A 25692-nucleotide genomic window follows, 5' to 3' on the forward strand; every position below is an offset into this window, starting at 1 on the left:
AGCCAGTGATGTGGTTAGTTTTATCAAAACAAGATCTTTAAAATAGGGGGGTCTTTACAAATTTTGTAATGAGATACAGAGTGATCAGAAAAATACATGAATTCACTGCTTACCTCATAGCCAAGATCTTTTTTTGGGGGGGGGGGGGCAGCGCATTCATGGCATATGGAGTTTCCCAGGCTAGGGGTCCAATCGGAGCTACAGCCACTGGTCTACACCACATCCATAGCAACATGGGATCCGAGCCACAGCTGTGACCTACGCCACAGCTCACAGCAATGCCAGATCCTTAATCCACTGAGCGAGGCAGGGATCGAACTCCCGTCCTCATGGATCCTAGTCAGGTTTGTTAACCGCTGAGCCATGAAGGGAACTCCCCTCATGGCCAAGATCTTAAAAGAGCTACCAAACTTGAAAGTGACTTATGTAGTTTGGTCTTTACCAGAAAAAGATACTAAGATTTTTAAGTTATAACAAATTCGTTTTTAGTATGCTAACAGAGGAACACACATGCACACAACACACATGTACCTTCTTAACATATGCACTTCATTTGTCCCTTCAGGATGAAGGAGAAGTATTAATATTGAGTGAAAAAGTTAACTACAATAAAGAGAGCATTTGAAAAAGGATGTTTGAAAAACTTTCAAGCATCATCTGACAGAGTTTTTCTACACAATAATTTGTTCTAATAGGTGGTGAAAAATCTCACATCTATACCATAAGAAAAATTAGACAAAGAAAAAAGGTCTTCAAATAATACAGAATACAAAAAATGAACCATGACCACTATATCACACTATACACAAAAATTAATTTGAGATGTTTCCTAGATCTATATATAAAAGGAAAGTAATAAGGCTTATTGAAGAAAGCCTAGGAAATTATCTTGATGACTATGGAACTGCAAAAGTTCCTAAACAAGGCACAAAAACATTAACCACAAAAATATAAATTATTTTTCATTAAATTAAGGACATTTGCTCATTAAGTTTACCACTAAAGGAGGTATAAAGGCACACTACAAAATTGAAGAAAATACTTACATCCAACAAAGAAATCTTACAATACATAAAGAAACCTATAAATCCATAAGGGAAAACACAAATCAATGTGAGAAAGGAGTGAAAGATATGCAAGGAAGAAAAGAGGATTTTTTTTTTTTCCTGTTTAGGGCCAAATCTGCGGCATATGGAAGCTCCCAGGCTAGGGGTCAAACTGGAGCTGCAGCTGTTGGCCTACCTCACAGCCAAAGCAACATAGGATCAGAGCTGCATCTGCGACCTACACCATAGCTCATGGCAAAGCTAGATCCTTAACCCACTGAGTGAGACCAGGGATCGAACCTGTATCCTCATGGATATTCCTCTGATTCATTTCCACTGAGCCACAACAGAAATTCCCAAAGAAGATATTCTAATAACTGATCAATATGTGAAAATGTTACAAGTTTAAAACATGAGATACCACTACATACCAAGAGAAAGACTAAAATTAAAAAAAAAAAAAAAAAAAGAAAAGAAAAGAAAAGAAAAAAAGATCAGGAGAGTTCCTGTCATGGCTTAGAGAGTTACAAACTCAACTACTATCCATGAGGATGTGGGACTGGTCCCCGGCCTTGCTCAGTGGGTTAGGGATCTGGCATTGCCCTGAACTGTAGTGTAGGCTGCAGACACATCTCAGATCCCAAGTTGCTGTGACTGTGGTGTAGGTCAGCAGCTGCAGCTCGGATTCAACCCTTAGCCTGGAAATTTCCATATGCCACAGGTACGGCCCTAAGAAGAAAAACAAAAACAAAGATCAGGAATTCCCTTGTGGCACAGCGGGTTAAGTATCATCACTGCAGCAGGTCAAGTTGCTGCTGTGGCACATGTTCAAGCCCTAGCCTGGGAACGTCCACATGCCATGAGCGCAGCCGAAATACCCCAAACATGGACAGCAACTGGAATCCTCTCACTTGGCCAGTCCCCCTGCGAATTAGCATAAGACTTTAGAAAACTATTTGGCAAAATCTATTAAAGGATAATATATGTCCTGCCTGTGACTCTGCAGTTCACTAGTAGGTGTATGTATGTCTGTGCGTGTTTCTATATGTATCCAAAATAAATGAAGAGATAGCTCCACAAAAAGAGAAAAACAAGAGCGTTCACAGCAGCTTTATTCATAACTGCCATAATTAGAAAAACAATCCAAACATTCATCAACAAGAAAAGAGAGAAACTCGAATATATTCATAAAGTGGGACACTAAGTAGCAATTTTTAAGTTAAAAAAAAAAAACAAAACACAACCTTTCAGTCTCTTGAGTTAGAAGAAACAATGCAGATGATTCTCACAGCAATTATGCCAAGAAAGCAGCCAGATACAAAAGTGGGTATACTTTATATTTCTTTTATATGAAGTTCATGATCAATGATGACACAACTCAGAATATACTGACCAGCTCTGAATATGAGCAAGGGCTGGGAAAGGACTTGAAGGAATTTTCTGCTGTAGTAAAAATGTTCTTTATCTGGATCTATGTGCTAGTTTTATAAATTTATACATATGCAAGTATGCTTAAAAATTAGTGTAGTTTATTACCACATGTTAATGCTCATTAAAAAGTAAATAAAATATGACCCAAATGGAGGCTATTTTTGCACGCCCGTTAAGTGTTTTCCAACCAAATCTCAGTGGGTCTTGAATTTATAGAAGAATGTGACATGTTCCAATTAGTTTGTAAGAATACGCAATGTTCTAGGAAAATGAAATTTTACTAGACAAATAATTACTAAAATGTTTGCATAACTGGTTTTGAAAATAAGTATAATTAAGGAAGCAGAGTCAATGGTGCATCTTCTCCATCCAGATCTATGCACTGTGATGAGGCTTACTTTTTAGCTATAATGGCCATTAAAGTCAAGCATCAAAACTAATCAAACCAGAAGGAAATAAAAAGATAAGCCACAGACCGGGAGAAAATATTGGCACAACGCATATCTGAGAAAGGACTTGTATCCAAAATACAGGAAGAATCCTTAGAAGGCAACAATAAGAAAACAACTCAAAAACAGGCAAAAAGATCTGAACACATACTTCATCAAAGATACACAGATGCCAAAGAAGCATATGAAAAGATGCTCCTCATCGTGTCAGTGGGGAATTGCAAATTAAAGCAGGCACGACCACTAACTTATTGGAACGTAGAAAATCCAAAGCATGGACACCAAATGCTGGCAAGGATGTGAAGTTAACAACTCTCATTCACTGCTGGTGGGAAAGCAAAATGGTACAGCCACAGTGGAAGAGTCTGGCACTCACAAAATTAAATATAGCCTTCCAGTCCAGCCAGCTGTGCTCCTCAGTATTTAGTTGAATGAGCTGAAAACTTTATAAGTCCACACAAAAACTTGCAAAGGGATATTTATACCAGCTTTATTTATCATTATCAGAACTTAGAAGCAACAAAGATATTTTTCAATAGGTAAGTGAATAAACAAACCATGGTAATCCAATGGAATACTGATGGAATATATATGGTAAATACAAGGACAGTAATAAAAGGAAACGAGCTATCAAGCCACAAAAAGACATGGAGGAACCTTAAAATACATATTGTTACGTAAAAGAAACCAGTATGAAAAGGCTAACATTTGGATGCTTCCAAATATACGGCATTCTGAGAGTTTCCTAGTGGCCTAGGGGTTAAGGATCTAGCATTGTCATTGAATGGCTCGGATTCTATTCCTGACCCAGGAACTTGCACATGCTGTGGATGTAGCCAAAAGCAAACAAACAAAAAGAATGGCTACCAATATAAGACACTCTGGAAAAAGTGAAAGTCGAAAAAAATTACAAAGATTATAGGCTTGGGGTGGGATGGAGGGAGAGACGAATTGTTGAAACAGGATTTTTAGGGCAGTAAAACTATCCTGTATGATACTATAATGGTGGACACATGACATTGTATATCTGGCAAAACCCATAGAATTGTACAATACAAAGAAGGAACCCTAAAGTAAATTACGGATTTTATATAATAATAATGTATTAATACCAGTCCAAATATAATAAATATAACACACTAATGCAAAATGTTACTAAGAAGGGACTCTATATGGGAGGCTGGGGCAGGGGGATGACATACCAGGACCCCTCTGTGCTTTCTGCTCAGCTTTTCTGTAAACTTGAAACTGCTTTAAAAATGAAAATCTACTTAATTAAGAAAAAAATAAACTAAACCAAATCTGCGAACTGCAAACTGCTCTATCATAAAATGCTAAATCACATTTTCAAAAAAAACAGAGCCTATGTGATTAAACCCTAAAAGGCATGTCATACCAATCAAATAAATACATTCAGTTTAAAATAATGTTTTTTTCATTTGTGCCGCATCATAAGGGGATCCAAAGAGCCTCTCCCTTCCCCCAGCCCCACAAGGGCACACAGGAGGCAGCCCTCTAGACCCAGACTATTTTAGGGACAGGCAGGAGAGGATAAAGTGTCCTCAAAGGGAAATGGGTTTTGAAAGGAATGCAGACTGATTTACAATAGGGCCATTTTAACCAAGAATTAGACACATTTAATTTTAAAGTCCAGGTTTGAGGAGTCAACTTCAGGGTTTTTCATGCATGCGTGTGTGCGTGTGTGTGTTTATGCTACACAGTTGCAATGGGGGCTTGTGAAGATGTTTACATTTATATATATTTGTATATTTCTGCTCTTTCAACAATATATTAGTCTACAGCATCATTGGCCACGTACTTTTTCACCTTGGGAGACTTCAACTTTAGAGTAAAATGTCCCCACAGGCCAAAACCAGGTTCTACTTCCACGTTGCCATTCTGAAAGCTCCCTTTATGTGCTCCCAAGACGTGGAGGACTGGTTTTCCTCAAGACACGTTCACCCTGCCAAGTAAAGAACCCAACTCAGAGTTGCTCAGTGTTAAGATTGCTTGGTCTTTAGAAAACATGCCATCTTGGGTTCCACATCTTATTATTGTGATTATTGTCATTATTTTTATTATTGGATCTACTCTTTCTCTTCTCACCTGATCCTCGCACAAGCACATACCCTATGCAACTATCTTTAATTTTCAAGTTCATTTGTTCATTCATTCTTTCGCCGATCTATTGAATAAATATTTATTGAGCAAAAATGACCTGACTGGGGATGTGCTAGAAAAATCTGAATGGGTAACCCTTTCTCCAGTAACAAATACCTGATCAACTATCTGAGGAAAAACCCTTTGGTTTGGCCGTTCAGTCAAGACATGGTTAGGAGGACTAACAATTTTATAATCATCTTACCAAACTGCTCGCTGCTTCAATTTCATAAAATGGACCTGTCCCCAAACAATTCATCTTTCTGCTTTATTTCAAATGCAATAACTCCTCACTTTTTCAATTATTTGAAACTTATCTTTAAAGTATCAGGTTTTCCGGAGTTCCCATCGTGGCTCAGTGGTTAACGAATCCAACTAGGAACGATGAGGTTGCGGGTTCGATCCCTGGCCTCGTTCAGTGGGTTAAGGATCCAGTGTTGCCATGGGCTGTGGTGTAGGTCGCAGACACGGCTCGGATCCCGCGTTGCTATGCCTCGGGTGTAGGCTGGCAGCTACAGCTCCGATTAGACCCCTATCCTGGGAACCTCCATATGCCGCAGGAGTGGCCCAAGAAAATGGCAAAAAGACAAAAAATAAAATAAAATAAAGTATCAGGTTTTCCTTACCAGTTATATATCAGAGCACTAGGGTGCATGCCATCCCTAGGTGGAGAGCTCTGCTGGTAGAAGCCCGGGATTAAAGAAGGCATGGCTTTATTCTCTGGGCAGAGATGCCTTTTCTCAGCACTGGACAGATCTCTTTAAAAAAAAAAAAAAAAAAAAAAAGGCACACCCCAGCTCACCAAGGACTTCAAGAGAGAAGATGATGATCCCCGTCTAGTCTGTAAAGGAGGGATCGTGAGTTATCAGTAATATTACCCTCAAAGTGAGAAGGATGCATTCCAGTCAATTTCATCAGCAGCAAACAAAACTAAAGCAAAAGTCTGGTTCCAAATGAGAGGATGAAGAGATATCTAATGCGGCTTTGATGAAACACTTGCAGTTCTGAAGACGGCGGTGAGCCAGCCCTTGGTGAGGGCATTAGGAGCAAGAGGGCTCAAGTCAGAACCTCTGTATCTCAGGGTCATCCCAGCTGCTTTTACGTCGGGGAGAGCTTGGGGCAAGTTTCTGCACTTGGTTGACCTCATTTTCATCATCCATACAATGAGGGGCTTGAATAAATGATTTTTAGGAATACTTCAACTCTAAACCCTCTGTGATTCAAAAAAGGGTTGCTGAATGCAACTGAAGGAAACAAAACCCAAATCAGAAGAACTGTCTCCAACAGGAAAGTGCATCTTCTAGGCAAGGCGCAGTTAAAGAGCTCTTGGCAGGGAGAGAAGGACAAACTATAACGCCCAGAAAGACTCGATTATGATAGAAACTGTTAACAGAATGAGAAATAAAATGTCATGATTTATTCAGCTATGTATAGCTAATATCCAAGAGACACCTAGAGAAAAAGACTGGATTAAGTCCAGTACCTGGTGCCTATATAGACAGAAGATCATTTTATTGTCTGCCAATCACTCATACATATGTAAATGGAAAGAGCTGATAGCTTACACTTATTGAAAACGTTAAAACTAAATCATCGCTCTCTGGGGACTCACTTTTTAAGAGTTCAAAATTCTGCAGGCTTTAACAATAAGATGCACATAAAGACATTTGAAATCTAAGTGATCTCTTGACATCTGACTAAAAGTCAAAGCAGTGGACCACAGGACAAATAGAATACTTCACCCATGAAGGTTGACTATTAGCTTTGTTTCATGGTCTGTAAACGAGTTATTAAACTCCTCTATAAAGTTTTATTACTGTTCTAATCCCATTAATAACTGTCCTCACTTTAAATGTCCTGTTTGCTGAATATGCCAGCAACACGCTGCTATAATGGCTGCCTGGTGTTAGATTTTTCTCTCTAAAACTAAGGATATAAAAGAGGAGGTGTTAGAGACACTACGCAATACTGATTGTATCATTTAAAGGAAAAACAAGCAAGCCAGATGTGTGCTGTCTCTCTTTGTACGAGTATAACCTGCTTGATTCCACATTTCCATCTTTAGTTCCTGAGTGTCAGCAGTCTAGACAGAAGGGAATAAAAGTGAATGTGTGTTTCAGCACATTGGGAAAGCATTTAACAGAGAAAACAATTTACATTTTAATAGCTTTTTTTCATTACATTAACTCCTCCTCTGCTTTTCATCCTGGAGGTGGCATGAATGTTTCAAACTATTGGCAAGTATAAGAATCAAAGAAACTCTAGAGCTATCAAGGGGCTCTAGAGGCCATAATCCACCCTCCTATCAGCACTGGAATTGTTTCTCAGTTTGGTCTCCCTTCAAGACTTGTGGTACTCAATTTGTCCAGAATTTGACCTCTCCTGACCAAGTATCTTATGCTGAACAGGAAGTGGCTGCCCTGGAATTTTCCCTAGACCCAAGGTCCTGCCTATTGGAGCAACTCACAGCATGAATCTCTTCTTGTTTCCCAGGAGAGGTGAACACATCTGAAGACAGTGCTAGGAGCTCTAATCAGACATCTGGCTTATCGGTCAAACACCCCAGCACCTTCTGCCACTCCTTAGAAGACATGCTTTCCATGTGCCTTGCCATGAAGGATGCCTAAAACTAAGAACGTCTAGTTTTAGCTACATTTCTTTAATGTTCCATCTAGAAGTAAATTCAACATTTTCCTTACACAGAACAGACATGCAACACCCCACATTTGAGCTGTCAGACAGTAGTCCTTCTCCTGAAAACACTGTGGTTGAGAAGTCAAAGTTGAAGCACATATGAACATACAGGGAAAACAGGGACAGGAAAACCAAAGCAAATTCATGGAAACCTTAACAAGAAGACATGGGAAAAAAACTTAAAAAAAAAAAAAAACCCTAAGAAACATTGTATTCATTTTAAATATTTAAAATGAGTACAATGAAGCCTTTAATATTAATATCTTTTACCTGGTTCATGCTTTTTAAGAACTTTAGGATCTTCTGATCCGACACTTTCAAGGAAGTGACTCCCAAATTGGATTTGCTGTCTTGCAAAACACATACATATGAAATAAAATGTGTTTGAACTCGGTCTTTGAGGCCAAGATAGTTGGTGTCCACAAAATATTCATGCTCTTCCTTCCAAACTATGGAGTCTTTGCTGGGAAGTGGCTGCTCGGCCAGGCTGTCTATCCCCCAAAGTCCCTATTTCCTAACATGGCTCGGACACCAGTTCTCACTCATGGGATGTGAGCAAGAGGGATGCATTGTCACTTTCAGCTTGGTTTCCTGGTTAATTGTGGTATATGTGTGTGTGTGTGTACATACATACATACAAATAAATGTATATATTCATAGGTATGCATAATACAAAATAAAAATTAACATTTAAAAATTTTTAGGTAGACGACTGACATTCATAATTTTGTATGACACTGCCACAATTTTCACCATCCCAAACAGAATCTCTATAGCCATTAAGCAAAACTCCCATTTCTCCCTTCTTCCAGCCCTTGGTAAATACTCCCTTACTTTCTGTTTCTAGGAATTTGTCTTTTCTAGGTACTTCGCATAAGTAAAACCATATACTATTTGATCTTTTGTGTGTGGCTTCTAACATTTAGCATAATGTTTTCAAGGTTCATCCATGCAGTAGCATATATCAGAATTTTATTTTTTTATGGCTAGATAACAGTCTATTGTACGTATGTACTACATTTGTTGTCCATTCTTCTGTGGATGGGCACGTGGATCATTTCCACCTTTTGGCTATTATAAATAATGAGGATGCAGCAATGAACATTCTTGTGTAACTACCTGTTTAAGGCCCTGTTTCACTTCTTTCAAGCATATACCTAGGAGAGGAATTGCTAGATCATATGGCAATTCTATGTATAACTTTTGAGGAATCATCTTACTGTTTTCCACAGCAGCCACACCATTTCACATTGCTACAAGCAATGCATGAAGATTCCAATTTCTCTATATCTAATACTTGTTGTTTTCTTTAAAAAAAAAAAAAGTTGCGATCCTAATAAATGTGAAGCAGTATCTCATTATAGTTTTTTTTTTTTTTTTGGACTTTTTAGGGCTGCACCTTCAGCTTATGGAGGTTCACCAATAGGGATTGGAGCTGTAGCCTCTAGACTATGCTACAGCCAGAGCAACACCAGATCCAAGCAGCATCGGCGACCTACACAACAGCTCACCACAGTGCCACATCCTTAACCCACTGAGCAAGGCCAGGGATCGAACATGCATGAGGATGGATGGATGCTAGTCAGATTCATTTCTGCTGAGCCACAAGGGGAATTGCTCATTATACTTTTTTTGTTTGTTTGGGTTTTTGTTTTTGTTTTTGTTTTGTCTTTTTTAGGGCTGCACCTGCAGCATATGGAGGTTCCCAGGCTAGGAGTCTAATTGGAGCTGTAGCCGCCGGCCTATGCCACAGCCACAGCTATGCAGGATCCGAGCCGTGTCTGCGACCTACACCACAGTTCACGGCAATGCCAGATCCTTAACCCACTGAGTGAGGCCAGGCATCGAACCCGCAACCTCTTGGTTCCTAGTCAGAATCATTAACCACTGAGCCACGAAGGGAATTCCTCATTATAGTTTTGATTTGAATTTCCCTGATGACAAATAATGTTGTACATCTTTTCATGTGCTTAGTAGCTATTTGTGTGTGTTTGGTTTTGAAAAAATATGTATACAGATCCTTTGTCCATTTCTGAAATAAGTTATTTGTTTTTGGGGTTTGTTTGGCCATAGTGTGTAGTGGCCTGATGTGGGATCTCAGTTCCCAAACCAGGGACTGAACCCAGGCTGCAGCAGTGAAAGCACTAAGTTCTACCTACTAGACCACCAGGAAACTCCTTGTTTAGTTTTGCTGCTGTTGAATTGTAGGAGGTCTTTATATATTCTAGAAGTTAATTCCCTATCAGATAGATGATTTGCAAATATTTTCACCTCTAGCTGGAGTTCTTGAGAAAAGTGCTTTTGCCACTACATTACTCTTCTGCCTGCTTGGATGCAGAGGATTTGAAGACCCAGGGCAGTGACGGATCCATGAAATGGAAGGAGATGGGTACCACATGGGTACACCGACCAGCAAGGCCACAAATTCTATGATTATGTAAATGATAAACTTATTTGCATTAATCTACTGAAATGTTGGTTCCTTTTTTCCACAAGCCAGCTTTATCCATTCTAACAGTTCTCTATCCAAAAGGTCTGATTGTATAATCTGAATTCTTAATTTTTATTTCCTCAATCTCATCTCCATTAGAGCCTCTTAAATATAGTGTCAGACCTTTCCTAATCAGACCTTCCTTTTTTAAAAAAAGATAAATTTTATTGGGGTATAGTTGACTTACAAAGTCGTGATTGTTTCAGGTATACAGGAAAGTGAATCAGTTATACATATATCCATTCCTTTTGATATTCTTTTCCTGTATAGATTATTACACAGTATTGAGTAGATTACCCTGCACTATACAGTATGTCCTTGTTACCTATTTTATATATAGTAGTGTGCATATGTCAACCCCAATGCCCTAATTTATCCCTCCCCCACCCCACATCTCCCCTTTGGTAACCATAAATTTGGTTTCAAAATCTCTAAGTCTGTTTCTGCTTTGTAAGTTCTTGTTTTTTTTTTTTTTTAATCTTTAACTTAATTTATATGCATATTTTTTCTACTGTACAGCATGGTGACCCAGTTACACATACATGTATACATTCTTTTTTCTCACATTACGTGTTTCATCATAAGTGACTAGACAGAGTTCCCAAAGCTACACAGCAGGATCCCATTGCTACTCCATCCTGAAGGCTACATTCTGCATATATTTACCCCAAGTTTCCAGTCCCTCCCACTCCCTCCCCTTCCCCCTTGGCAATCACAAGTCTATTCTCCAACTTCATGAGCTTCTTTTCTGTGAAAAGTTTCCTTTGCGCCATATATCACATTCCAGGTATCAGTGATATCATATGGTATTTGTCTTTCTCTTTCTGATGTACTTCACTCAGTATGAGAGTCTCCAGTTCTATCCATGTTGCTGCAAATGGCATTATTTTGTTCTTTTTTATGGCTGAGTAGTATTCCATTGTGTATATATACCACTTCCTAATGCAATCATCTATCAGTGGACATTTGGGTTGATTCCATGTCTTGGCTATTGTGAATAGTGCTGCAATGAACATGGGGGGGGTGCATGGGTCTTTTTTAAGGAGAGTTTTGTCCAGATATATGTCCAAGAGTAGGATCACTGGGTCAAATGGTAGTTCTATGTATAAATTTCTAAGATACCGCCATACTGTTCTCCATAGTGGTTGTACCAGCTTGCATTCCCACCAACAGTACAGGAGGGTTCCTTTTTCTCCACACCCCCTCCAGCATTTGTTATCTGGGAACTTATTAATGATGGCCATTCTGACTGGTGTGAGGTGGTATCTCGTGGTAGTTTTGATTTGCACTTCTCTAATAATCAGGGATGTTGAGCATTGTTTCAAGTGCTTGTTGGCCATCTGCATATCTTCCTTTGAAAAATGTCTATTCAGGTCTTTTGCCCATTTTTCAATTGGGTTGTTGGCTTTTTTGCTGTTGAGTTGTATAAGCTGTGTGTATATTTTAGAGATTAAGCCCTGTCAGTTGCATCACTGGAAACTATTTTCTCCCATTTTGTAAGTTGTCTTTTTGTTTTCTTTTTGGTTTCCTTTGCTGTGCAAAAACTTCTCAGTTTGATGAGGTCCCATTGGTTTATTTTTGCTTTTATTTCTGTTGCTTTGGGAGACTGACCTGAGAAAACATTTGTAAGGTTGATGTCAGAGAATGTTTTGCCTATTTTCTCTTCCAGGAGTTTGATGGTGTCTTGTCTTATATTTTAGTCTTTCAGACATTTTGAGTTTATTTTGGTGCATGGTGTGAGGGTGTGTTCTAGTGTCACTGATTTGCATGCAGCTGTCCAGGTTTCCCAGTAATACTTGCTGAAAAGACTGTCTTTTCCCCATTTTATATTCTTGCCTCCTTTGTAAGTTCTTTTGTATCATTTTTCATTATATTCCACATATTAGTAATCTCATATTTGTCTTTTTCCTGCTGACTTAAATTACTCAATATGATAATCTCTAGGTCCATCTGTGTTGGTGCAAATGGCTTTATTTCATTCTTTTTATGGCTGAGTAATAGTCCACTGTATGTATGTACCACATGTTTATCCATTCTTCTGCTGTCAAGACATTTAGGCTGTTTCCATGTCCTGGCTATTGCAAAAAGTGCTGCAATGAATATTGGGGTGTATGTATCTTTTCAAACTATGGTTTGCTCAGGAGTGGGAGCTGCTGGCTTAGATAAAGTTCTATATTTAGTTTTTTAAGGAACCTCCATACTGTTCTCCATAGTGGTTGCACCAGCTTACATTCCCATCAATAGTGTAGGAAGGTTCCCTTTTCTCCAGACCCTCTCCAGCATTTATTGTTTGTAGACTTTCTGATGATGGCCATTCTGACTGGTGTGAGGTGATACCTCACCGTATTTTTGATTTGCGTTTCTCTGATAATTAGTGATACTGAGCATTTTTTCATGTGCTTTTTGGCCATCTGTCTTCTTCAGAGAAATGCCATTTAGATCTTCTGACCATTTTTTAATTGGATTGTTTGGTTTTTTTTTGCATAAAGCTGTAAGAGCTGCTTGTGTATTCTGGAGATTAATCCCATGTTGTAGACGTTCCTTTTTCTAATTATCATAACTAACTATATCATCATTTTATTGAGACAGATTTATCCACAGTTCCGAAATTCCTCCATTCCTCTTTATGTAAATGAGATATTTTCCATCCTAAGATCCTAGGCCCCCCATGTCTTTGCTATTTCTTAAGAACAATGGCTCTGAATATAAACTTCTAGTTTAAGATGAATAAGTTCTAGGGATCTAATGTACAGCATAGCAATTATATTTAGTAATACAGTATTATATACTTGAAAGTTTCTGAGACAGTAGTACTTAAATGTTCTTACTGGAAAAAGAAATGGTTAATTATGGGACGTGATATAATTTTGCAATGTATGTGTATCAAATCAACACACTGTATACCTTAAACATATATAATATGATATGTAAATTATATCTCAACAGAAGAAAGAGAGAGGGGGGAAGGAAGAAAGAAAAGAAGGATCCCACAAATAAATATCTCATTATAAAAAAAACAACAGCTGAGATAATATTTGTGTATTTTTCAGTATACTGCATTGTAACCTATTTGGAGTGGTAAAGTTTAACTCATTTAAAGTGCCTGATAGTGGAGTTCCAGAGTGGCACAGTGGTTAACGAATCCAACTAGGAACCATGAGTTTGCAAGTTCGATCCCTGGCCTCGCTCAGTGGGTTAAGGATCCGGCGTTGCTGTGAGCTGTGGTGTAGGTTGCAGACGAGGTTCGGATCTGGCGTAGCTGTGGCCCTGGTGTTAGGCCAGTGGCTACAGCTCCAATTGGACCCCTAGCCTGGGAACCTCCATGTGCCATGGGAGCGTCCCTAGAAAAGGCAAAAAAATAAATAAAATAAAATGCCTGATACTCGTGAGAATCTAATAACTTATCTTGAGCTTCACTTTTCTCATTCTAATGATCTGCTTAGATGATCCCATGTGAAGGCCACTCAGCTATCTTTAGTGCTTATTTTTAAATACTTTCACTAAGTTTATTAACTATACATGACAAATTTACATATATTATCATGTAATCCTCCAAACAAGTGTATGAATGAGGTGCCATTATCCTCGAGAGATGAAAACTCAAAGCATCTCACCAAATGAACCGTAGACTCAGGATCCAAACCCAGCTATTTCGGTGACCCTACCAGGTTAGTTTCTCCCACTCACACGCTAACTTTTCAAATTCTTCCTTAAATAATGGACTTAACATCTTCCCTTTTTCTTGGCAGACAGCTTCCAGTAGCTCTTTGAGATATTCCTAGAAGGCGGAACTCATCGTATGCTATTTCCCGACAGTGGTATAGATCTGCACCTTCTATTCTATGTCCCTCCTTCCTGTTTTTAACATGCTTTTAATCTGACCTCGTCAAAGAGCTTGTTAAATGTCTTCTTTTCTTTTTTGAACACTGGTGAGGAGACTCAGTGGAAGATGGGTAATGCCAGGCAGGCCATTCTGTCTCAGTGAAACATAAAGGAAGGAAAAGTGGGCAGATCAATCTATTTAACACATAGTTCTCCATATTTCAAGATTAAGGTCAAAGGGAAAGAAGCAAAAACAGGGGCACAGTTTGTAAGCTTGTAGCTCCCAAAAACTACTCTTCAAAATTCAAGGTTATGTTCTCAGTCTCAGCCAGTGATTTTCACTGTGCTCCAAAGCAGAAGGACTGGAACATGCTACAATATAGATAAAACTCAAAAACATCACACTAAGTGAAAGAAGCCAGTCACAAAAGACTACATATTATACTAGTCTACATAGATAAAATTTCTAGAATAGGTTTCTTAGGCAGAGAGGTTGGAGGGACGTGATGAACAGCTGCTGACAAGCATGGGGTTTCTTTCTAAGGTGATAAAAACATCCTAAAACTGACTGCACAACTCTGTGAACACACACACACACACAAACACCGAACTGTACCATTTTAGTGGCTGGGTTGTAACATATTTCAATCAAATCTCAACAAAGCTGTTTTTAAAAGTCTAAGCAGTGACTGACGGTAGAGGGAGACCAGGAACGGGTGATACCTTTTACCCAAACGCACCCTCCCCTCCCCCACTCTTATTCTCCAGTCTCTCACCTCAATCCTCCGAATGGACTTTCAAAGAGATGCCCAGTGGTGACCCGAGGAACAAATCAAAGGCCAACCAGGAGTCCAGGAGAAAGTACAGGGGAAAAAGAGTCACTACCACGGTGACTGGGACCAAGTGTGGAGGCCACTGGCCTGAGGCAGGCCTGAGACAGAAACACACTGAGAGAGGAAGAGGGACAAGGACTGAAATGAAGAGGGGAAGGCAAACATGGGTGAAAGGCAGGGCTGGGAGCATCACTGAAAAATACAACAGGGTCCACGTAAACACTGTCTCTGTTCTCTGCTGCGATTTACTCCATACAACTGTCCAACAGGAGCATCTGTACCAACAGAGCAAATGAAAGACATGTGAGAGACCCTCATCTCTCTGAGGTGAGACCAGAGTCCCACGGCATGGCTGGAGGGGAATTTAAGACAGTAAGGCACGTCATGACTTCATTTCTACATTGCCTGTTCTTATAAATAAAAGAGTCTAAAATAAAGGTCACCTTCTTGACTAACTATCAAGAGAAAATGATTTGGATTTAACTGCTGTATGTCTCCTGTTTCCCTTTCTGATCCAACTTGAAGCTAATATGAGCAGTTTGTTAATGGTACGTTTTAGTGATATTACGGTAGTGAGAAATATGAAAAGTTCAAGTATGTGATGAAAATAACTTTTTATTTCAACATATAAAAGTTTCTTGGGGAATGGTAATTTAAATTATATTATTTGCACTCTTTCTTTTAACATTAACGTTTAAACATTTTGCTCAGTTAAAGAAACCAAACACAAAGGCTGAGTATTGTATGATTCCATTTATATGAAATGTCTGGAATAGGCAAATCCATAGAGACATCAAGATTAGTGGTTGCTGGGGAAAGGAATGAATGGGAATTACTGCTAAAGGGTACAGAGGGGTTTCTGAAGTCATGAGAATGTTCTAGAACTAGACAGTGGAGATATCACAGCCTTGTGATTATACTAAAAGCCTATACTAATTTAAAGTGAATTGTGCACTTCAAAATGGTGAATTTTGTGGCATGTGAATTATGCTAATTTTTTAAACTACACCTTGAAACAAGCGAAATTTTACTGAATACAGAAGGGTATTTTCTAAAACTGCCTTGAGATAACCTTTTTTTAAAAAAATCAATCCTCAAAAATCAGTCCTTCCTCCTACATCACAGACTCTCTAGGCAAAGAGAGCACAGGAACTGCTGCTGGGTAGAGCAGAGCACTCAGAAAGATGGGGGCACAGAACGCTGAAGAGAAATGCTTGGGCCATTAAGGAAATTAAGCCACAGTAGTCAGGGAGTCTCAGTGGGGTCCTTGTGTCATCAAAGACTATCATGCTTACTTTGGTGACATTGAGCATGTCATTCAATGCATTTGAAGACTAGGACAGCTTAATCCAGAACCAGCGAGAACCGCAGAAGAACCCAGCTTCACTAGGGTCCCACTGGAGTTGCCTAATTTTAGTCAATGTGTTAATGTAAAACTTTTCACAGCCTAGCCTAGAGCTGAGCCCCCAGTGAACCCACAGACACGAGAGTCAAAGTACCAGATTTTTGTTTTATTTCATTGAGTTATGGGGTAGTTTGTAATCCAACAACAGCCAACAGAACTTGAAATAAACTCCATCTAGAATGAATGTAACTGAATAAAGTCTCCTCAACAAAGGACAAATAAAGTGAACACTAAAACCAAGGAACACCAAACATTGACAGATACGTTAACAAAGGATGCTATGAATAGCTAAATAGAGTAGTAAAAAAATAAATATGACTCTTACCAAGAGTTAGCTGAAAAATCAAGAAATACTTCCGGCTTCTTAAACATGAGATGTTCTAAGACACCAACTGCGCTATTACTACAGACTAAACTTGACTTGAACACTTAACACTGGAAGGTATTTTATTCCTCCTCCAAGTGAAGGAAATAACAAATATTGTCTAAGTAGTTCCAACGGGGAAAAACTAGAATCAACTAGGGTAGAAATTTAGAGAGAAGCCCAGCTTTACTTCAAAGTAAAGAAACACTTTCTAACCATTAGAATTTTTCAAAGGTGGATGTGCTGCCTTAAGTATGAAAAGGACTTTCTAATCCCAGACTATTTACACAGCATTTTCTCAGGGTAACAGTGTACAAGGATGCCGACTCTGGGTGGAAGCTGGGTCTACAGCAAAGCTTTTCCAATGGATTATCATTATAGCCTTACCTGAGAAGCCCAGTCCCACTGATTCCCAAACCACTGGTCCAGTCTTCACAAGTCTTCTGTGAAGGCAGTCAGTAACTACTAGCTCATTTCCTAATCCACTGTTCAAAGTGAACTGCAGTCTAAAGTTTCCAAATGACCTTAATGCTTTCAGTAGCTTTTGACAATGAATGCACCAACCAGTTCTGCTGGGTTTACCTTCTGCTCTCCCAGCGGTTTCTCTGCTGCAGCCACACTGCCCTCCCTGCTGTTCCCCTGACCTGCCAGGAAGGTGCCCACCTTCCCCCTGGTATCTGCATGGCTGCTTCCTCACTTCCTTCCAGCTTTTACTTAACAACCACCTTCACAGTGAGGCCTTCCTTTGATTTCCCAAGAGAGAATTTCAACCCCACTCCCATCCAGACATCTCATATCCCCTCTTCCTTCCCCCACCCTCAGTACTCATCATCACAAAACGTTATCTAACATAAACTTCTTGATCATTTTTTTGGCCTGTGGTTTATTTTTTCCACCAGAATGTAAGCTCCATGAAGGCAGTGGTCTTGCCAGTTTTGTTCCTTGCTATATTCCTTGTACTGAGAACAATACATGGCATACAAATATTTGTTGAAAGACTGAATGATCTAAATGGTGGGGGGACAGGATTCACCTGTTTTGTAAAAAATTTTTATTAAGACACAATCATGCTCATCTTTTTATGTATTTATTTATTGCCTATGACTGTTTTTGTGCTACAAGAGCAGAACTGAGCAGATGGAACAGATTATGGCCATCACAGCCTACAATGTGTAAAATCTGGCTCTCTCCAAAGCAGTTTGCCAACCTCAAGGGCATCAGTCATGGTGTCATATAAAGCTCTGATTCTAAATTTGTAGGTAACTTACTAGGTTAACAATGGCCACGGATTCACTGCAGCTCTTCACATCAAAGACGGAACCTTTCTTCCCATCCCTTGAACCAGGCTGGCCTAGTGATTTCTTTCAACCAATGCATGTGATGGGAGTGACAGAAGCTTTCAGAGTCTAGGCCACAAGGGGCCTTGCAGCTTCCACTCAGACTCTTCTTGAATGCCACTACCGTGGGGAAAATCCTGAGGGAGGTTCCTTAAGGCTAAGGGTCCCCCTCAGCCCCACTAAGGCTCCATCTCACACACACACACACGGGAGCCCAGCTGACACCAGCAGAGCCAAACCTGTGCTGCTGACCCACAGAAGAGTAAGCAAATAAATGACTTATTTTAAGCCATTTAGTTTTAAGGGGTGGTTTATTAATTGACCCAGCGAAATATATCTATTTTGATTTTTAGATTAAACTCTGAGGTCAAATTTTCTGCTTCCTCTTCATACGTCTTCATACTACTGTGAAGGCAGCAGCCTCTTTCCGAGTGTATTCCTTTAAAAATAATTTTTGTTAACTTCTTGAGTTGAACCACAGTTTGATAACTAAATTTTACACATATGTGGATGTGGAATTTCCAGAGTCATTTTGGGACAGTCTGCGTTAGTTACTAAACAGCAGGGGTTGGAAAACCACAGCCAGTGGGCAGGCCAGCGGATTTCGTAAAGAAAATGTATGGACACAAGGCCATTCATGCATGAATTCTCTAGGGCTGCTTTCCTGCTATATCAGCAGTATTGCGCAGCAGTGACAAAGCCCATACTGCCTACAAGCCTATAAAATCTTCACTATCTAGCCCTTACAGGAAAAGTTTGCGAACCCCTGCTCTACAGCATCATTTTGAAAGGTATTCTTAAATGTAAAAGAATCTGAGAGAGCTATCAAGTACACCTTCAAAGCCCAAATGACGCTCATGGTAATTTTCTGGCCTCCTGAGGAAACACCCATTTAGGCAGTTTTCTAATAAACCTAGCAAGAAATGAGTGTTTGGATTTCTGACATACCATAAACCTATGGGGACAAACATAATTTCCTTAAATGTTCCATTGGAGGTGCGAGAGATTTGGGGCTGCTGCCGTGCATCATGTAAATCCATTATGTTGACAACTCTGGTGGTAAAACTGAAGGTGGAATGAATATCCATTATCAAAAGGTCACTGCACAGGGATGAGCCAGCAGCCAACTTTAAAATGTTAATAACTCAAATATCTTGCAAATATAAACAAAAGGTCTTGCTTTGTTTTTTAATTTTTTCCCAAAATGTTTCATTTAAAAATGAAAATCTAGAGCTCCCATTGTGGCTGTGAGGATGTGGGTTTGATCCCTGGCCTCACTCAGTGGATTAAGGATCAGAATTGGCGCAGACTGCAGCACAGGTCACAGATGCTGCTCGGAGCTTGTATTGTCATGGCTGTGGCGTAGGCATGCAGCTGCACCTCCGATTTGACCAGGAAGTTCCATATGCCACAGGTGCAGCTGTAAAAAGAAAAAATAAAATAAAAATATTTAAGCAAACAAACAAACAAAAACAGAAGAAAAATAACCTGAATTATATACAATGCAGCTGTATACTGGTGATGTCAGCGAACCCACTTCTCAGAGTCTGTGTACTTGGTGGGATGCCTATCAGGTGGCAGACCCTGCACTGTGGTCCTCACAGGTATTACCCACTGTACCTCACTGAGTCTAAGATGCCACTGATCAGAAGGAAGGGCATTATTTTATGAACCACTAAGAAAGGAAAAATGCTACCAATTACATATACCACGCTTTATCACCTAGAACTTCATCTGACACTCGATGTAAGTGCTCTGAGACTTATTTTGATATGGGTTTTCTCACATATTCCCTCTATAATACATAAAAAGGAATGTGTAAGTAAAAGCAAACTTTTTAGAAAGTTCTTCCCATTCAGAGGCTGACTTGTCATCTGTTAACTCGGAATCGGCCACGTCCATGTTGTTCCATAAGCTTTGCTCCATCAGTGCCCAGACACAGGAGAACACGGTGAAGCATACTTTTTCTGGGCTCTCTGGGTTTACTTTTAGGGCACTTACAGTGGACCCAAAAGGTTCAATACACACATGCCAGCAGCAAAGTGGTATCAAGACTGCTACCTGACAGTAATGGTTGATGTATTTATTTCAGAGATATGAAAATGCGAGAGCGGGGAAAAATGTACGCCTTCTAATTTATCCTACCATGAGCTGTTAGTGCATAGTCTGAGAATGAAGCTCAGTTTGATACTGGCCTAACACAGCGCTGTCACGAAGCACTTAAAGGCAGGAATAACCATTTCTATCTCATCTGCATTATAGTTCACTTATATTGGGGTGATAAAGTATGAAGGCTACAAATGACTGTGTGTTTGGCATAGGGAATTTAATTCCATATGAAATGTAATGAATATATAAGCCAATGATTGAGCCAGAATTGATTCAAAAAAAAACTTAACAAGATTTCATTCACATTCTTGTTATTGTTGTTGTTTGTTTGTTCTGGCTGCACCTGATGTATTTGGAACTTCCCAAGCCTGGGATCAAACCCAAGCCACAAGAAGTGACCCAAGCACAGGAGTGACAATGCCAGGTTCTTAACCACTAGGCCACAAGGGAACTCCAAGAAGATTTCATTCAAACCAACCACATACATTCAAGCCCACAGAGTGGCAGATCATTAGCGACTCTCATGTGGCCATGCTCCACTGGATCTTAATAAACTCTGGGTTTGCAAACGCCAAACAGATCTTTTACCCAACTTTGGAAAAATCAGCCCACACATTGAAGAGCCAAAGAATTCGGAGAGCAGCAGAGTATAATAAAAAGTCAGACCTGGTGTTATCTCTGGAGAATGAAATCAAACTTTCTGCAGGCCACAAGAGGCCCCCCTCCCCTCCCCTCTAACCTCCACTAGCAAGGGCCGGGAAGGAGTCTGTGTGCTCCTGAATCCCCACTACCCTGCTCCATACCACCACACTTGCAGCCTGACCACCCTTCTCAGCCTTAAGGCCGTCTGGACTCATCATACCCTCTGTCTCTTCTTACGATGTCACAAGAAGCTCAGGACTCCCAGCCACCCACAATCTCCTGCAGTCCAAACAGCAAGAGGATTTGCACATCTCCTTTCAGAAGCCACATCCCACCCATGCCCAACCTCTGAACCCCTTCTGCTCTGATATCTGGCGCTCATAGTTAGTTATCAGCTACATCCCTCCAATCATCCACTTCTTATCTATATGTACCTTTTAACTACATGCTCCATCTGAAACCTGCCCCTTTTAGAACCTTGTCTCCTCAGCAGGCCCTTAAGGTAATGGCTACTTCTTTGTCCACTCAGTCTGCTTTTACCAAGGGGCCTTGGTGGTGTCACCGTGTTTCCCCAATGCTGCTTCTAGACCAGATGTTGGCCAATTTTTTCTTAAAAAGCTCTAGGGAAAACATTTTAGTCTTTATCTCAACTACTCAATATTGCCATTACACAACAAAACCATAGGCAACATGCAAATGAATGGGCATATCTACGTTTCAACAAAAATTTCTTTGTGAAAGCAAGCAGTGAGCTGGCATGTTATAACACATCAAAAGTCCCACCTACTTCACCTCCTCCAACTGCCATCATCCTCAGGCCACCAAATCAACCCTCTCTTATTCCCTGAGCTGATGGTTACCCTAACACTACTCCTGCCATAATTATTTTTTTGTGATTTTCATTTCACTCCACAAAACATGGAAAGGGGATAGATATTATGAGAACTGAAGCTTATACAGCTGGGGAGTAGGGATGGACTAGCAGAAGAAAACAATTATGAACGTAAAACTATCCTTGTGTAAATGCGGGTCCTTGACACTTCAGCTTTATGGTAAATCCACCTGTGCTTCTTCTGGTGCTCCAATTCTGACAGGACAATGAACACAAAATGTCAGTAGCCGCCCTGATGATGTCAAAAACAATCCTTCCTTGCCTGACTTCTCAATTCCCTAAGATCCTGTCTTCTAGGATTTTTTTTTCCCTGCCTTTATCCTACCTTAGCCAGGTAACCCCATGCTTTCATGGGACAGTAGCTGCAAATTCTGTCATCTCAATTTCAAGGATCCGACTCCTCATTCACTTTCTCAGGCAGCCAACAGGACTACTAAGAATCTCACAGGCACTGTTCCATAGTATCCTGATTCTTTTTTTTTTTTTTTTTTTCTCGTCTTTTGTCTTTTGAGGGATGCACCTGCGCCATATGAAGGTTCCCAGGTTAGGGGTCTAATCAAAGCTGTAGCCACCAGCCTACACCACAGCCACAGCAACGTGAAATCCCATCTGCATCTGTGACCTACACCACAGCTCACAGCAACGCCGGATCCTTAACCCACTGAGTGAGGCCAAGGATCAAACCCCCAACCTCATGCTTGCTAGTCGGATTTGTTAACCACTGAGCCATGACGGGAATTCCAGTTTCCTAATTCTTGGTCCAAGTTATGGAGGAGAATATTTTGAAGGATTCATGGGTAGGCTTTTTGTTTAATGGCATAAACATCAATAATATTTATAGAATACTAACAAAGTTTTTGCTAGAATTTTAATGTCACAAGAACCACCTGCTTGTATTAAAAAAACAAAACAAAACAAAGATAATTCATTTTCAGAACATAAAAAGGTCTTGGGGCCCCTAACTCTACGTATAAGAAGCAGGCTAAGAAACCTACTAAGCTAAAAACATGGGTCATTCTGAAGGAAAAGGAATAAGGATTCAGATGTTTGAATAGTTTAAACAGTTTTAATAGTTTCCCTTTCTAGAAATTTCATCTAAGCTATCTAATTTATTGGGATATAGTTCGTTCACAGCATTCCATTATAATCCTTTTTATTTCTATAACATCAGTAGTAAGGAGCTACCAATCCTCCACTGAACTGATTCTTTCTTCTGACAATTTCAACCTACTGTCAAGCACCTCAAGTAAATTATTCATTTTAGGTATTAAACTTTTCAACTAATATTTTACAATTTCCTTGTTTGTTTTGTTTTGTTTTTTCCACTTTTTAGGGCCACACCTGAGGCATATGGAAGTTCCCAGGCTAAGGATTGGATTCAGTTGGAGCTGCAGCTGCAACCTACACCACAGCTCATGGCAACGCCAGGTCCTTAACCTACTGAATGAGGCCAGGGATCAAACCCACATCCTCATGGATACTAGTTTTGTTTGTAACCTGCTGAGCCTCAAGGGGAACTCCCCATTTGGGTTTGTTTGTTTGTTTTTTTATAATGTTATCTCTTTATCTATATTCTCAAATTGGGCAGACATCAGTTTCACACTTTAATTCTTTAGACGTGGTTTCCTATAGTTTTTGCATGTATTTAAAACAGCTGACTTTAAATCTTTGTCTAGTTAATCTAACCTATGAGTCCCCTCTGAAATAGTTTTATTAACTGCACTTTTCCTGTATATGGGCCATACTTTCCTATTTTTATTTTTGGGGATGCTCTATAAATATTGATTAAAACTGGACATCTTACATCACATAATGTGTGAACTTTGGACCCCTCCACATATATCCCAATGGTTTTTAGTTACTGCTGTTTTGTTGTAGTTAGTTAATTGACTTTCTTGTGCTAATTCTTTACATATGAATTACCTGTAGTGTCTACCTGCAGAAGCCTCTGTCATTTAGCTCAAAGGCCAACTAATAACTGGCCAGAGATTTCCTTAAATGCCTTCAATCAGTAAGTCTTCCACACTTTGTCAAAGGGCTTTCTGTGTGGAGGATGCCTTTAGCATTTAGGTGGTTTACAGCTCTGTGCAGGGCCTCAACTTCAACCAGAGAGCCTTCTGTTCTTACTGAGACTCAACAGTTTTCCTTGAATTAACATTGCTTATATTGTTGCAACCCTTTAGTAATTTAATAATATACAAAGTTGATTACCATTTGTTTGTCCAGTGTTTTTGTTGTTTTTATGGCAAGAAAGGTTTATGGGGGTCATCAATGCACCATTCCAGAAGCATGTCTAGTCAGTTTTCTTTGAAAGAATTTCAGAAGAGAAAAAAAAATTTATATTTAAAATATTCGTTTATATTTAAGCACTTCCTTGTGTATTTCATTTCTTGCTGCAGGTTTGAGTTTTAGCTTTCACCTGTTACTGCTTCACTTTATCACACCAACAGAGGATCCTTAACCCACTGAGTGAGGCCAGGAATCGAAACTGTGTCCTCATGGATGCTAGTCAGATTTGTTCCCACTGAGCCACAACGGAAACTCCCTATAATAGGTGTTTTAAAAGCCTGATCTGCTAATTCCAACATCTGGGTGATCTTGGGTTTTGTTCGAATTGACATTATTATTATTATTTTCATCATCATCACGGGCCACATTTTCCAGCTTCTTTTTCATCAAGTCTATTGAGTTTGGGTTATATGCTTGTCACTGTGGATAATATGTTGTTAGAGAGTGTGGATTGTACTGTCATCTTTTAAGTGGTATTGATTTTGTTCTAGCAAGCAGTTAAATTTCTTGTGAATCTTTTTGCCATGAGGGCTTAGTTTTATTCTTTGTTAGGTCTATAGTGGTTTAATCCTTAGTCCCAGGACATGGTGGAAACTCTATGGCAGGTCTGGAATAGCCTTAGTTTCAGGTTGGGGTAACCTTACTTAAGTATCTCCACTGGTTAGGCTGGAATTCCTCCATCTCCCATCACTGCATACTTTCTGCTACCTCAGTTCATCCCTCAACCTAATGGTATCTGCTCTATCCTCTTCTAGGCCTACCAGAACTCTGCTCTCTGCATGTGCAGTGCAGCCCAGCCCTCACAAAGGACCTATGTGCAAACTCCATGTAGATTTCTGGGCCCTATTCCCCCGGCAACCCTTCTCTTATACTCTGCCCTGTGAATATTCACCAGTTCACATCCCTGAACACAACTCTTACTCTCTAGCTTAGCAAGACCTCTGTATTCTTCTTGGACTCTGCTTCCCTAACCAGGCAAACAAACAAACAAAAAACCTGAGAATGTTATGAGGTTCATGTCCTGTGTTTCCCTTCTCAAGGCTCATATAGCCCAACTCTGCCTACTTTCCAATGACTTAAAACAACTGCTTCATATATTTTGTTGACTTTTACTATTGTTTTGGGGAGGAGGGCATGATAATATCAGTGATTGTCGGGGGAGAATGCCAATATGAATTTTTTCCAGTGCAAATAATAAATCATGAAAATTAACTATATATTAGGCATAAGAAACTGTACTACCAACATTTGCTGATCAACGTACAGTAACACCAGAAATAACAAAATTAATAAAACAAAATATGCCCTCAGTCCTAAACAATTATTGGCTCAATGAAGGAAAATAAACCAAAATTGAAATACATGTAGAAAACAAAATGTGTATACGTAGAAGCACTCCAGGTTGGAATCTTGAGTGAAGCAATACACGAATAAAATTCATAGCCTTAAATTCTTTACTGATCAAACAAAAAAAAAGGAAATAAATGGTTTAAGAATCTTATTCAAAAAGATTCCAAAGAATGACAAAACAAACGCAGCAAAAGCATAAGCAAGTTAATAGGTTAAAAAAAGAAATTTTTTTTAAGTGGTAGTATTAAGTAAATTCCCAACTGGTCTAAAAAAACTACAAACACACAAACATATACCTAAGAGTAAAACCATTATCATAACTACTCAATAAAAATACGAAAGTGAAAATATATAGGAAACGGGAATGGGAAGATAGCT

The 25692-nt window shown here is 39.5% G+C and overlaps 1 protein-coding gene across 23 annotated transcripts in view; it reads right to left on the reverse strand.

Moving 5' to 3' along the window:
* The window catches only part of ULK4 (unc-51 like kinase 4), a 540161-nt gene that overhangs the window by 214756 nt on the left and 299713 nt on the right, over window positions 1-25692 (reverse strand). For 4 of the 23 annotated variants that reach the window (XM_084987831.1, XM_084987825.1, XM_084987826.1 and 1 more), the window contains one exon: window positions 17761-19452. The exons of 18 other annotated variants lie outside the window; for them this stretch is intronic. In XM_084987831.1, the coding sequence (XP_084843957.1) occupies window positions 19382-19452 (71 nt within the window). In that variant the 3' untranslated portion in view covers window positions 17761-19381. Of the gene's footprint in view, window positions 1-17760; window positions 19453-25692 lie in introns of those variants that run through there. One more of the 23 variants, XR_014822778.1, reaches the window with a different exon arrangement.

This window comes from Sus scrofa, chromosome 13 (genome assembly GCF_054392235.1).
Source record: "Sus scrofa isolate SSC_HxYL_T2T_F1_AM1 chromosome 13, Sscrofa_HxYL_maternal_Yorkshire_Landrace_v2.0, whole genome shotgun sequence".
Lineage (NCBI taxonomy): Eukaryota > Metazoa > Chordata > Mammalia > Artiodactyla > Suidae > Sus > Sus scrofa.